This window comes from Sarcophilus harrisii, chromosome 2, assembly GCF_902635505.1.
Source record: "Sarcophilus harrisii chromosome 2, mSarHar1.11, whole genome shotgun sequence".
NCBI lineage: Eukaryota > Metazoa > Chordata > Mammalia > Dasyuromorphia > Dasyuridae > Sarcophilus > Sarcophilus harrisii.
This window is the reverse complement of record NC_045427.1, coordinates 307973682-307988391: the sequence shown is the minus strand read 5'-3', so window position 1 is coordinate 307988391 and position 14710 is coordinate 307973682. Positions and strand designations below refer to the sequence as shown.

Genomic DNA, 14710 nt, shown 5'->3' with positions numbered 1-14710 from the left:
CATGTGGGGTTAAATGACTTGCTCATGGTCACATAGTGACACATAAATGTGTGAGGCCAGATTTGAATTCAGGAAAAAAATGATTCTTTTTGACTCCAAGCCTGAAACTCCATCCATTGCACCACCTTACTATTACCTCTATCTTACAACAAAACCTCAAATGAGTGACTGCAATTCAGCAGACTGCCTCTGTTTCCTCTTTTAAAAAGTGTAGGAAAAAGGCATTACACTGCACAGCAAACTGAAGGTCTACAAGCACTGTGCTGACTTCATTGTTATATGCCTGTTCAAACTAGACAGTTTACCAGTGCCATGCCAGAAAATAGAACTACTTCTGTTTGAGTTGTGTTAGGAAGATTCTTTAAGATTATCTGGCAAGATAAGGTATCAGATACCCTCATGAGCTAAACTATCAAACATTCAAACTCTACTGCAAAGAGGGTAACTCTAATGGGCTGATCACATAACCCTAATGTCAAACACAAATACCTAAAAAATTTTAAGGAGAACTTGAACAAGGCAAATGTTCACATGGAGGGCAGAAGAAAAAACAAAAGGACATTCTCAAGAACTCTCTGAAGAACTTTAGTATCAATATGAGATAGTCTGGCAAAGAATCACCCAATAAAACATGGCCATATCAAAAAGGCACTTTGAGCAAAGCAGAATCACAGTAGCACAAAGGAAACATAAGATGCTCAAATTTAAAGACAGATCCATCTTCCATGTTCAAAAGGACTATTTGGGCCCAACCTATAGTAGAGCTTTCCAAGTTCACTTTAGACTGATCAGTCACAGTAGAACACAGTGTACCTTGCCCCCAACATCATGATGTTATTGGTCTTCAAGTATGAAGAAGAAACAATTTCACTTTCCATATACAGAATTGTAGACCTTGAGTACTGAAAGGACCCTTGTAGATTATCTATCTATAGCCTCATTTATTGATAAGGAAACTCAAGTGGCAGAGCTGGGACTGGAACCCAAGCTTCTAATTATAATGAAAATACAATATCTTCCTTATTTGTAATCAAGGAAAAGTTACTGAGAAAGATATAGGAAAAGAATGTGGAAAGTGAGCTATGGACGCTGTTCCAGTTGGTTTCTTTCTATGGAAGAAAGCTTTGAAATTGCAACTACTCCTTCCCATCTTTCCTCCCTACTAGCTGCCAACTACAGTAAATTACACAGGGCAGATTTGCAAGATAGACCCATCTCTCCCCACCCCTCCAAAAAAAAAGCACCACCACCAACAAATGGCTACTTCTAAGCAATCTGAGAATACCACAGTCACTGGATTTCAAGGAGGAAAGAGTTAGTTGTTTTTTGTTTTGTTGGGGTTTTTGGAGGGGAAAGGTGTAAGTTTCATTGGTCATGCCTAGGAGATTAGATATGGTCCTCCAATTACTGTCTACCAGGGATCAAAACTGAGATAAGTGATTGATGTGCCCCTTATTAACATTCAGTTGTCTTCTCTGGAACTGGTTAGTGGCTATTTGAACCTCCATTATTGGATTGCTAAACCTAGTCTCCATGCTCCTCCTACCCTCCAAACATACCCCTACACAGTCTGTCTTCCTTAGACCCAGTGTTCCACATGAACATACAACCTGCTGCCATCATCAAACATGCAACCAAGAAACTACTTGCAGTTCAATATGTCCTGTTCTTCCCATCATACACCTATGATCTAATCCTAAATATTCTTTGTAAAATCCAGATGCATACAACAGACTCCAGGAATGTTTTTTCAATGAAAGCTTTATGAAGCCTAGCTCTATCCATCCATAGGGTTTGACAGACTGTAGCCAGACACTTGTAACTGGACAAATGAGAAATATTACATCTAATCATACCTAAGTCGTCACTCATGCAACCAAATAAAAACTCTTATCACATAAAAGTCAGCATTTTTAACAGTCTCTTAAATGTTTAAAAAAAAAAAAAGAGCTTCTTCACAGTCTCAGACCATATAGGATTTCTTCTTTAGCACACTTTCTTCTTTTCTTTGTGAAATTTCATGCATGGATCATGACAAGCCCAATGCCCAACACAATGCACCGATAGTAAGTGCTTAATTAGCAGGTTTAAAGGAGCTAATATATGTAAATTCTTTTAAAAATTTAAAGAACTACATAAAATAATGTAGTATCACTCATTAACATTGAATCAAAAATTTTTTTTTAAACAGGGCAGAATTTTTTTCAAAGGTTGTGGTATTTCTTGGCCAGAAACTTACAACATTGGCTATATTTCTGTTTTCAAGTCATTCTTAAAACATTCCAAAGCCCCAGAAGTTACTTTTCAGATAGGGAAGTAATATAATGCCCCATGATGATGATAGGTACAGAAATTCCTTTGTCACCCAATCCACTTGACATTGTTTCCTTCCTTGTTCCTAGATCATTTTTTTGCATTGATATGAAGAAAAGGTTCAGAAAGGATTTCATCTTTATTCATGATTTTATAGTCCACGATCATAGGAATTTTGAATCAGAATAGACCTTATAGATCATCTAATTCAGCACTCTAATCTTACAGATAAGGAAACTGAAGCCAAAAGAAGTAAAAAAGCAAATGCCCAAGGACACACAGGTACTAAGAGTAGAAGAGCTGAAATTTGAAGGCAGGTTTTCTGTTTATCCAAAGATCTTTAGTGTATTATGTTTTTTAGTCGTCCTGAAAGTACAACCCATACTTTCAATATGGTCTACAAGGACCCTCCAAGTAGTCTTTATCCTGGTTTAACATAGTATTCATCTTTATTATATTATAATGCTTCTATTTTTATTTCTGTCATGAATTAATAATAAATAATAGTGTAAAGCACTCTATACATCTACAGACATATAGATACATGTATATGTGTATCTATATCTATAGAGTGCTTTGCAAACTTTAAAGTGTTTGCAAATCTAATATATGTGTCTACACATATGTAAATAAATGTGTCATTTGATACTCATACTAACATTAAAAAGATATGATTCATTATTCTTATTTTACAGATAAGAAAACTAAGGTTGAAATGAAATGACTTGCTGGCTGTGGGAAATCTATTAAGTGTTGGAGATAAGAGCTAAACTCAGTTCTCTCTGACTGCTAGTCATTCACTCTATATACTGCATCAACAGCTGTCCTGAATTTAAAAGACTCATCAAAAACAAAAACATTCTTCAGGTTCTCACTAATTCTGATAAGGCTGAGGAAGTTTGAGTAATTATAATTTTTCCCCCACAGTAAGCAAGGAGAAAGGAAATGATAATTAAGTTGTTCCTTGTTCCCCACCAGACCAAAAACGGTATGGTGCCTTGTACATAGCAGTCACCCAATAAATATTTATTGAACTGAATTTCAAGAGGCAATATAGTATAATGAAAGAGGGCTGGATAATTTACTCAGAAAAACTGGTGTAAATTTGTATCACTTTGAAAAGTCATTTTATTTTTCTTGATCTCAGTTTTCCTAGCTTTCATAAAGAATGGACTAAATCGCTAAGTTTTGTTTGAAATATAAATCTATGACTCTTTGCCACTTTGAAGAAAAGTGAAAAAATCTGAAAGCTATTGTTAGAGATGACCAAAAACCATTGTCCTTCAAGACTTGTCAAGGAACATCAGGCAAACCTTAGCCCAAAATATAGATTTCCGCAGTAAGTAACTCCACTTGTTAAGACAGACTTAACAGAAAGAGCTAGGTAGAGATACAAAACTAGAATCTCTTGTCTTTAACCTTTAGTGTGATTGAATTTAGTGAATAGTGTGAATTTAGTGTGAATAAAATTTCAAAGCTAGAAACACCTAAGAAGTCATCTATTCCAAATCTCCCATTTCACAGAAAAAGAAATTTGAGTTTGGATGCTCACAAGGCTATTTAAGTGATATAGCTAAAATGTGAACCAAGATCTGATTCCCAATGCAGTGTTCTTATGACTATACCATGCTAACTGATGCTTAAGCTGGTTAACAGCAGGAAAGGTAGAGTTTATTTCTTTAAAATTGTGTAAGGTACTATTCTCATTCTACAAATATAAATATGATCAGAACCAATGCTTCTGTGGACCAGGATCAATCTTGATTCTTGCTCCCCCAAAAATCCTGTTTTTGCCTTATGTTCCCATGCAAGATTTCTTTGGGGACCATCATAATATGCCTTATTTTGCCCCAATCCAGAGTTTCTACCAGACATATCAGAATTTGACTCATGTTTACGTCTTCACAACAAAAGGAAAAGGTTCTTAGCTCCAGTGCAAGCACTCAGGCTAATAGGACACTAAATATAGCCCAACCAAAAACATGCAAAAAATATATATTTAAGCCCATAATCAATTAAGACAATTCTTCTTCCCTCTCCTGTGAGTTCCCACTAACCCACTAGGGACCTATAAAGACCTCCAGCTTTATAATATTTTCATGGATTGAGGATCCCCACCATTGCCACTACCACCAAAGAGAAAACAATGTTGCTAGAAATCAAGAAACATACCCTCAGGGTGATCACCTCCTCTCCAATGGATATATAAATTCATTTAGATTTATAATAGTTTCTTGAGGTTAAAGGTATGCCCTCAAAGGAAAAAGTAGTCAGAGTTGCTAGAGAACCAACCCCTTTCCTTTACCTGCACCATCCAAGGTCTAACTTTGTTCCCTCTCACTATAATTCTGTTCTTTGTTGCTTCTCAGCACCAAATCCTGCTTAATCCAATAATTCCTCTGCTGGTCTATTTAACTGAATTCAAGTTCAAGTACTCTTTATCATTCCTCCACTGCTGCTCCTATTCATAATGTCCCTGGTTTGATCTAAAAAGTCTTGGTCATTATACTTCTGCCATCATATACTGACATCACTGAGTGTATATGCTATCTTAAAGACACCTCAGAGATATATAGTCTTCCTTTTCCTCTTGGGATCTAAATTTAAATGTCCACGTATAACATTGCTCCCCTAGGTTTAGCTTCTACCCCTTCTCTTCCTATTCAACTCTCCTTTTAAATATCAATTCTAAAGCATAAATCCAAGTAGCCCATTTCTTATTGGCTACAAATCAATCATTCTTACTTTGAGATTAAAGGGGGAAGGGGAGGAGTCAAAGACAAGAGAGTTCTCAGTTAATAAAAAAGCTAATCTTTTTAAGGAAAATTAGCATTTCTTTAAAAGATACTGGATCTAGGAAGTTCTGGACCAGACTCTTTCTAGGAACACCTTCTGTACAAAAATAGACACAACACAGACTCTACCCTCCAGAGCTTTACAATGTAAAAAGAGGCAAAAACACTACTAGTTATATGAGACTGGACTTACTTAAATTACTTAACCTGTCTTTGCTTCAGTTTCCTTCTCTATAAATTGAAAGAGCTATAGTTTATGACTTCTAAGGTGCCTTCCAGAAATCTATAATTCTGTTACAAAGGGGATCTTGTGAGCATATGAAGTGTTAGTTAAATAAAAAGGAGAGGGTCAGTCAAAATTCTGTGAGAAATATGAGGAGAGAGAGAGAGATCACTTTCCTTTGGGAGAGGGTAGTGCTGTTAGGGAAAATCTCATGGAGAAGATAGCAGCTAACCTGGACCTTGAAGAAAGAAAGGGATTTCAATAGATGGAGATAAAGATGGAAAGAAGTCCATTAAAAACATAGGGTACAGTAGGAATTTTAAAAATTAAAGCGTTATCTTTTTTTAAAAAAATCTGTTTTGAAGAACTTATAAGTCTTGAAGACTTAGATGACTTTAATAAAACTGCTACTATTGGGGAAATAAAGCACTCAAAGGAAAAGGAGGTGGGTTTTTAAAGATCTGAGACTATTTTTCTGACTCAGTACTGGTAGATTTAATGCTGTACACTTTTTTAAAATTTTTTTTATTATACTTTTTATTTACAAGATATATGCATAGATAATTTTTCAGCACTGACAGTTGCAAATCCTTTTGTTCCAACTTTTTCCCTCCTTCCCCCCATCCCTTCCCCTAGATGGCAGGTTGATCAATACATGTTAAATATGTTAAAATATAAGTTAAATTGCTGTATCCTTTTTAAAGAAATTCAAATGTTGGCTTATGTGTACAATCTAAATTAAAAATGGAATGGGTGTGGAAAAAATAAAACCTTTAATTTCTAGTGCTGATAATTAGATACTGTCCACGTGAATAAAATGACCTTAGAATATGTAAAAATATGTACATTAGAGACCTAACTATAAAAATGGCCTGCTGTTTAACCTTGGCCAATTAAATTTCCTCCCCTCAGCCTCAATTTCCCCATCAATAAAACTGAAATATTTACAAGATTCTTAGAAACAGATTTTTTAAAAAACTTGAATAAAACCTAAATTTTAGATCCCAAGTAACAGAAACACAGACCCACTCTGGCAGTTAGTTAGGGGATAGAATGCTGAGCCTAAAGCCAGAAAGACTAACTAGTTTTTTATCTAAACAAGTCAATTAACATCTGTCTGCCTCAGTTTCTTTGACTGTAATATGGGGATACATGTGCTAACTAGCTTTGCCAGGTGACTCAAGTCTCAGCCAGGTGTGGTGTGAGAGCAAAAAAAGCATGTTACTGCATGGTAATCACCATCCTTTCTAGGATTGCAATGTGATCTCAACATTTGTACCCATTCTTTTTACTTAAGAAAAGGAGAAGCAATTTCTTCAAATGCTCCAATCAGCATGCATCTTTTGGAAACACTAAATGTGTAAACTACAGGAAAATGCCTGATAAAATTATAGTATATAAATGCAATGGAACATTAGTGAAAAACATAAAACATTCAATATTGATGAACATGAGGAATGTGAAAAATATAGAAAAATTTACATGAATTGATACAGAACAAAATTAACAGAACCAAGAAGATGATAAATAAAAGAATTACAACAACATAAATGAGAAGATCATTGAAGAAAATTAAAAACTTTAATTTTAAGAGAAAATGAGGGGGTCCCAGATCATTATTTAGATGTCACTTTATCTGATTTTGGGGGGCTTTATTATTTTTCTTTGTCACAATGATGGAGCAACTAGATGACACAATGGAGAAAGCATTGGCTCTGGAGTCAGGAGAACCTGAGTTCAAATCCACTTTCAGACACTTGACACGTAATAGCTGTATGACTCTAGGCAAGTCATTTGCCCCAATTGCATCATCAAAAATAAATAAATAAAAACCATCTCTCTTTGTCACAATGAAATGATCAATCTGGAAGGGAAAAGGGTGATGTAAATACAAAACACATTAATAAAATATTATTATATGTGTGTATATATGTGTGTGGATATATATGTAAAAAAGAATTCATAGATTGCTAGAATTCCTTTGGTGTCAGAAGCTGCATTTATGGATTCATCATTATTGTAGCTATTCTATTATCTCTCTGGGGAAAGAGGACCCCTCTGGGAAGACTGAATCATAAGTATATAAAGTACTTATACAAGTTATACTTATTCAATATAAGAACAGTGTGCATAATGGATGAAGAACTAGATTGGAATTACAGGAAGACTCTAGGTTCAAAGCTTGTCTCTAACACATATGAGCCATGTGACTTAAGTGAATCACTTAATTTCTCAATGTTCTAGGCAATTCTGTAAAATGATAAATTGCAGAGAAAGTGTCATATTAAATTAATACCAACCATTTCCTTACCCAAGAAGTCTCTATACTAGTGAAATTGCAAGTCTAGGCCCTAGTTCTATCATTTGCCTCAATAATTGAAGAATATATGATTTTGTCAACATAGGCACATCTTCCACCAATGTATCTCACAGTTCCTCCATGCCTTAGTAGTTTCATGAGATTCTATGACCAATGATGGGCAGAAAATGCAAACTAATTGAAGCAGCAAGATACCATAAGGAAGCAACATGTGCCAAATGGGGTCAAATCACCATTGCCATCTCCCTTCACATACTGGTTGTGTCAGTCTAAGGTCCTGAGATCAAGAGTCTTAAGAATGTCAGTTCTGATATAAATGTAATGGAATATTATTTTTCTATAAGAAATGATGAGCAAGCTGATTTCAGAAAAGCTTGGAAAAATTTACATGAAGTGATACAGAGTGAAGTAAGCAGAACCAGGAGAACATTGTACACAGTAACAAAAAGATATGTGATGATCAGCTGTGATGAACTTGTGTAAAGGGCTAAAACTCTGAGTTGATGCACTGGAATCAGACAACCAAGCACTTAAGGCTAATTACCAATTGGACAATGCTCTATTAGCATATGCTTGGAAAATGGCCCTTCCCCCTATTCTGTGCTGGCTCAATCTTTTGGTGTATACAAAGAATTGTAAGCGGGATTAGGGGGTGGAGTAAGACAAGCCAGTTCTGTCCCCAACCCAATCAGACTCACCTCAAACCTGATAGCTATAGATATCAAAGAATGGAGCAATCCTTGTTTAAAAAAAAAAAGAGGCAGGAGGAACCACTGTCTCTATCACCACTGCCACCTGCCAATCATCTGTCACCAATAGCCAATAAAGCCCAAGAATTCTGAAAATGATGGGTCCCTTTCCCCAGAACCCTGCTTCTACTCAAGTTCCTAAAACCACTGTCCAAAGGAATAATTCTTGTAGAGAGGCTTCCTGACAACTGACTGTGCAGGTACAACATCCTCTTACTATTAAGCAAAAAGTAAGTTTTCCCTATCAAGGTCCTTGATCATATCAAACAAACATGAGTTTCATTAGCAAATTCCCTTTACCTTCTATCCAAGTAGTAATCAGAATGATATCAATGGAAATGGCATTAAAGCAGATTTTTGCATTGTAAGAACTATGAGCTCTTTCCATCTGACTTTCTATGGAAATCTTTTCTGTAGATTATTTCCCCCATCAGAATATGAGCTCTTTGAAAACAGGGACTGTCACCTTTCTATTTACATCCCCAGCATATAGCATAATGCTTTGTAGATTGTAAATACTTATTAATGGTTTTTTTTCATTTATTCAAAGTAACATAAATCTGGCAATCCTTTCTGGTAATGGTTGCACAATGGATTGAATACCTGATCTAAAAACAGGAAGACCCGAGTTCAAATCCAGTCTTAGACACTTGATAATTGTGTGACTCTAAAAAATCTCACTTCATCCACATGTCTGCCTAAGTGTCCCCATTCATAAAATGGAGATAATAATAACACTTACTTCCCAGAATTGTTATGAAGATAAAAATGCAATAATATTTATAAAGCACTTTGCAATCCCTGTATACATGCTAGTTATTATTAAACTTAGCTAGATTTATTTTCAGGTGACAAGAATATATAGTTCATTGTTACATACAGTCCAATCTTTTCACCTGATAGGATCTATTAGTGTTTGCAATTTACTAGCATAACTTTTACGAATCCAAGACCACATACATACCATCATCAGAATAGATCTTTAGTTGATGTTCATAATTACAGGGTCTCCATGGTCTACTAATTCAGTACTTTATTGATAACTACTTTAAGACAAAGTATTCTTTGTTGCAAAATACTTTTTCAATAACAAATTATTCTTCTATTATGGAACCATTCTGATATCTAACCATGGCATGAAAGTGACCCTAGGCTTTCCAAAGTTATGCCAGCATAGAACAAGTTCTGGAAGGTTCTACTAAACTGGAAAGGCTTTGAGTAACAGCCCGGAAGAGACTCTGTCTGTCCGCTGATGACTGATTTATTTAAGTTTAGAGAATAAAAGATTGGTCACCAAGGAACTGATCTGGGTTGGGTAACAACTCATGAAACAGTCTACTAAGGCATAGAATGGTTATGATCTACATTAGATGGGAAGGAGGAAAGTGTATTATACCCACACTAATTAAATCACAAATCCTTGAGGCACTGAGATATTAAAGTAATGAATGATTAATTTTTACATATATCAAAAACCTGTCACTTCATTAGTGGAGGGCAGATGGCAACCCATCTATAACATTAAAAGTTTTAGAGAGGGGCAGCTAGATAGCACAATGGATAGAGCACCGGTCCTGAAGTCAAAAGGATCTGAGTTCAAAAAAAAAAAGTTTTAGAGATTTGTCTGAAGCTCAAAGAGATTAACTGGACCATGTTTCCAAAACTAGTTATAATTTGAACACAGGTCTTCTTGACTACATGTTCCATACATACTCTATTCATTACCCAATCTGCATCTCAATTGATATGATAGTGAAAAATATTAATATCTGACAAAGAGATTCAGATATCCCATTTAGCTTCTATTGCTGTTTTAACAACTTAGGAGAGAGAGAGAGAGAGAGAGAGAGAGGGAAGGAGGGAGGGAGGAAGGAGGGAGAAAAAAAGGGAGGGAAAGAGGGAGAGAAGAAGGAAAGAAGGGAGGGAGGAAGGAAGGAAGGAAAGAAGGAAGGGAGGAAGGAAAGGAGAAAGGGAGGAAGGAAAGGAGGAAGGAAGGAAAGAAGGAAAGAAGGAAGGAAGGAAAAAAGTAACTGAAGTGATTGTTCTGAATATAGGAATATCAACCTGGATTTCTGAATTACATTTTTCAACTGTATTTTAAGATTTTAATTATATTAAGTGCATTAAGATTCTATTGACAAATAGTAATACATTAGAATCCAATACATAATTATCTTCTATACAATATTGGCTCATCTGATTGATATTTTCTGAGAATGTGTATCATAAAAGTTTTACCACATAACTCTTAATGTGCTTGTGTATGTGTTGACTGTGAAATCCATACATCAAACTCAGACAATATAATTGATAATGTGGAATAGACCTAGATTACTACAAGCACCTATCAATGCTTTTAAATTCTACTTTGCCCAGATGTGGCAAAATGCAGTTGTTGGAATACCTGCTGCTTCCTCTTTTGTGATCTGATCAGAAAACCCATTTCTGTCCCTAGAAGCCCCAAAGATGTTAAAGGCAACCACACAGATTGAATGCAGACTGCTCGACTTCAAAGAAGGTAAGGGGTGCAATAAGAAGTAATAAGAAAGGAAGTTGAGAGATCAAAAAGGAGGCAAGGAGATATAAAATTTGCAATCAATTTGAGTCCTATTACCTGCAAGTCTCATATGCATATCCCACATGGACAAAGCCAGTTTAAAAATGATCTATATACATGACAGAGTCCAACAGAGATGTTGCTTGAAATCTGAGCTAGTTTCTCCCGGCAGAGTTATCACTTTATCCATCGCCACCCCCACCACCCCAATCGCAGAGCAAAACCTTTGTGTGGCCAGTTTCTATAGGGGGCGTCTGTGCCCCCCCTTCTTTCCCTCTTTCTTTTTGAGAGAGAGAGGTGGGGGGAGATAATCAAAACGCAGACAGAGGAAATGCTAATGTCGTTCGGCTCTGTTTCATTGTCAGGAAGGACACATGAGGATAAAAACATCGCGCTCGGAATCATTCTTCTCCCACCCCCTCTCCCGCCCTATCCCTCCTCCCTCCACCATTCCCCTTTCCTCCCCCATCATCCCCATCCGCATTATATGTCTTACAGCTTTTGTTCTAATTTATCCCATGCATAATTTATCCATGTGTGTATTGTTTCTTGATCAGCAACTTTTAAGAACAAATGAAATATATAAGATGTTTTATTAAACAAGTTAAGGAGGAGGAAGAGGCAGATGGTGTCAGGCTGCCAGTAACAACCCTGTTTCTTCTACTACATTAGTAGTTTAAAAGACGTCAAGTGCAGAGAAGCTTCTCCTTGCATAGGTATTGTTTCCTCCCCCTCTCACCCCTAGGGAAAGGGGTTGGGATTTAGAAAGGAGGGGCTAATTAGAAATTACTCCTTAACTCCCATCAAGAAAAAGCAAAGGGAGGGGGGAGGTGCGCGTTTCTGTACGCGCGCCTCGGCGTGTATGCACGTAGAGTCAGAGTTATAAATTTACAAAGACATCACCTTTGCAACTGCTCACAATTATACAAAGTCCAAATATAATGATGTTGAATTAATCCTACTGAACAGAGGCGATATTCAGCCATCCCCTTCCAGGTTTTTTCCCTCTTAACTCCTCCCCTCATAGACACATTACTCCTAGAGTCCAAAGAAATAGTGGAAGAGAGAGGGTGACGGTAGAAATTCGTGTAAGCTTCCCTACACATCAGTACGCATCTTTCCCAATAGATTCAGTCAACTTAAGTTTCTATGGGGTGGTATTCCCATTTCCTTGTAATTTGGACTGGAAATAGGGGAACGGAAAATCAGCTGCTTAATGCAGTTGAAACTGACTGATTGAACAAGGGAGGGAAAGAGAAGACACGGAGAAGTTACACCCATTTATGCTATCATAAAACATTTTATTTATTGGGCGAAACCCTGTGGTAGTAAAGTAGAACCTATGCAAGATCCTGAAGAAGAGACTCGGGAATAACCGTCTTAAAAACCCAGACTTCCGATGTCCTCTTCACTGTCTCTTTTTTAAAAGGTCTATCTATCTGTCTATATCTATTTTACTCCGAGGCTTGGAAAATTCAAGTCTACGCTTTCCCCCCCCCCTTTTTTTTTTTCTGGTTTTTGTCGATATAAGAAAAGGTGAAATCAGTATGTCACCTTCCCTTCGTTCTCCCTCTTCCCCAATAAAAGCTCTCCTTCAAGAGCTCCTTTATTGCCGCTATGATAGCCCAGAGGAGCGGGGGTGCGACAAAGGGTGGACACCAAGGCAGTATCAGCCTCTGCCACCACCGGATCCCCAGAAAGCCTTCGTCTCTGAGTCGTTTCCAACTCGAGAGGAGAGGGAGGCAGCCTGAGCAGCGAGGAGTTGAAAGAATGCAGGTCACTGCCTACTACAGATCTCTGGAAAGTCCGTCACCCACTCGACCTAACTAGAAGATCCTGGGGAAGTAAGCAGAGTCTAGGGGATCTCCTCGATCGTGCGAATTCAGAGGGATCATCACTCCTCTCCCACTCACACTCCCTTTGCAGCAGTACGCTTCTCTCCTGAAGACACCCCCAGACTCTGCCCCCTTCACAGTCTGACAGCTTAACGGCACCCTGAACTGGAAAGAGCGAAGGAAAGAAGCAAGCAAGGAAGGAAGGAAGGAAGAAACTCGATCTAGATGGAAGACTGGCCCTTGCGTGCCCTCCCCTAGCCCTCCCTCTGTCCCGGATCTGGGCGCTCGCTCAAAGTCTTTCGGCATCATCTAGAGGCACCTGCCCCCTCGCTCTGGCTCGAAGTAAAAGCTGCCTATTCGAGCGAGGAAACACAAATCTTGTCTCCTCCTCCACTGTCTATTTATTACCCATCTCTTCCCCCCCCCAAAAAAAAAATCATTCATAAGAACAGCAGCTCTTTCCTTCCTCGAAATCAACCACAGGTTAATCTGAGTAATTAATTTACTATGTTCGACACATACACACGCACTACACACACACACACACACACACACACACACACACACACACACACACACACACCACGCCACACCACTACCAATGAAAAAGCGCTAAGGAAACGCTCCCAGAGCTGCCCTGTCAGGAAAGCCCCGAGGCAGCCACCTGGACCCGCAATCACTGAGGACAGATTGCTTCCCTCGAAGAAGTCACTCCAAACTCCGGAAGGTTTGTACAAAAATGAATTGGGGGCGGGAGAGAACGAACCCTCCAGAGTATGATCAGAAAAGCACTGCAAACTCCCTAGGAGCCCGGTGTCCAGATCTCCGTGCTTGGCTGAAGCAGCAGAGGAAAAACCTGTCATTGGATACGGGTGCGCTCGACTTCTTCAAGTGCAATTTAAAACATTCTCCATGCCGTTCTCCGCACACATCCACACACCCCCAGTTCCAACCGCCCCATGTCCCCCAACTCGCCACCCCGTGGGGCTAGCAGAGCTCAGAATCTTGCCGGTCCCCGAGCTCTTTACAATCCCCGGAGCTTCCCAGCGCTCGGGTGCCAGTGTCCCCCAGCTGCTCCCTTCTCTCTCTCCTTCCACCAATTAAGCAGAACACAAATGTAACAATTTTCTTCTTGTTAATTGCATCTCCTGACATTTCTGCGGGTTGGGAGGGGGGAAAAAAGAAGAATCTGAAAGAAAAGAGAGAATGCGAAGGCTGGGAGGAGCCTGGAGACGCTGTGCATTGCCTGCGATCCGCACCGAGAAAGGCGCCCTTTTTTTCATATTGAAACCACGCGGAATATGTACATTTTTTAGTCTTACTTACGCTTTCAGGGGGTTGTGAATGACAGTCGCCATTTTGCTACAATGTAACAGAATATTGTCTGTCTCAGAGTTCTAAAGGTTTGCTCAGGGGAAGCGGATGGCCAATCAGGGAGCGGGATACCGGCCCGCTGACCAATTGGAGAAGAGTGTCGCCAAGTGGGTGGAGACTGAGCGATGGTAGTTATTAGGGGAGCTGTCAAAGCCCAGAGGTCACTCCCTTTTGTAGAGCTGGAAAGAGCAGGTCTTAAAGGGGCAGTACCATTCCAGGAGCTCTTTTGGGGCTGGGAATGTGAAGACGGACAGAAGATTGTAATATTTGGGCTGGTTTCCTACTTTTAAAAAATATATAGTGACTTTGCCCTGATGAGCGAAAATACTTAAATATAATTTTTTTAAAAACTAGTCACTCACTCTCATTAATGATCTTGTATTGCCAGTTTGTTTTGCTCCCCCAAATGGCAAAACCCCCTTATTCATGTGCAAAAAAAAAAAAAAAAAAAATTGGAAGTCTGCCATTTCATCAAAGAACTAAATTACATGTGTCCTGACATTTTCTACTTCACTGTATTCTAAATATTTTTTATTATTCTTAT

At 38.3% G+C, this 14710-nt stretch overlaps 1 protein-coding gene across 1 annotated transcript in view; it reads right to left on the bottom strand.

Moving 5' to 3' along the window:
- DPF3 (double PHD fingers 3) overlaps positions 1-14248 on the bottom strand; it is a 330115-nt gene extending 315867 nt beyond the window's left edge. The window contains exon 1 of the mRNA XM_031952579.1: positions 14119-14248. Coding sequence (XP_031808439.1) covers positions 14119-14150 — 32 coding nt within the window. The 5' untranslated portion in view covers positions 14151-14248. The remainder of the gene's footprint in view (positions 1-14118) is intronic.
- Positions 14249-14710: the final 462 nt, after the last annotated feature.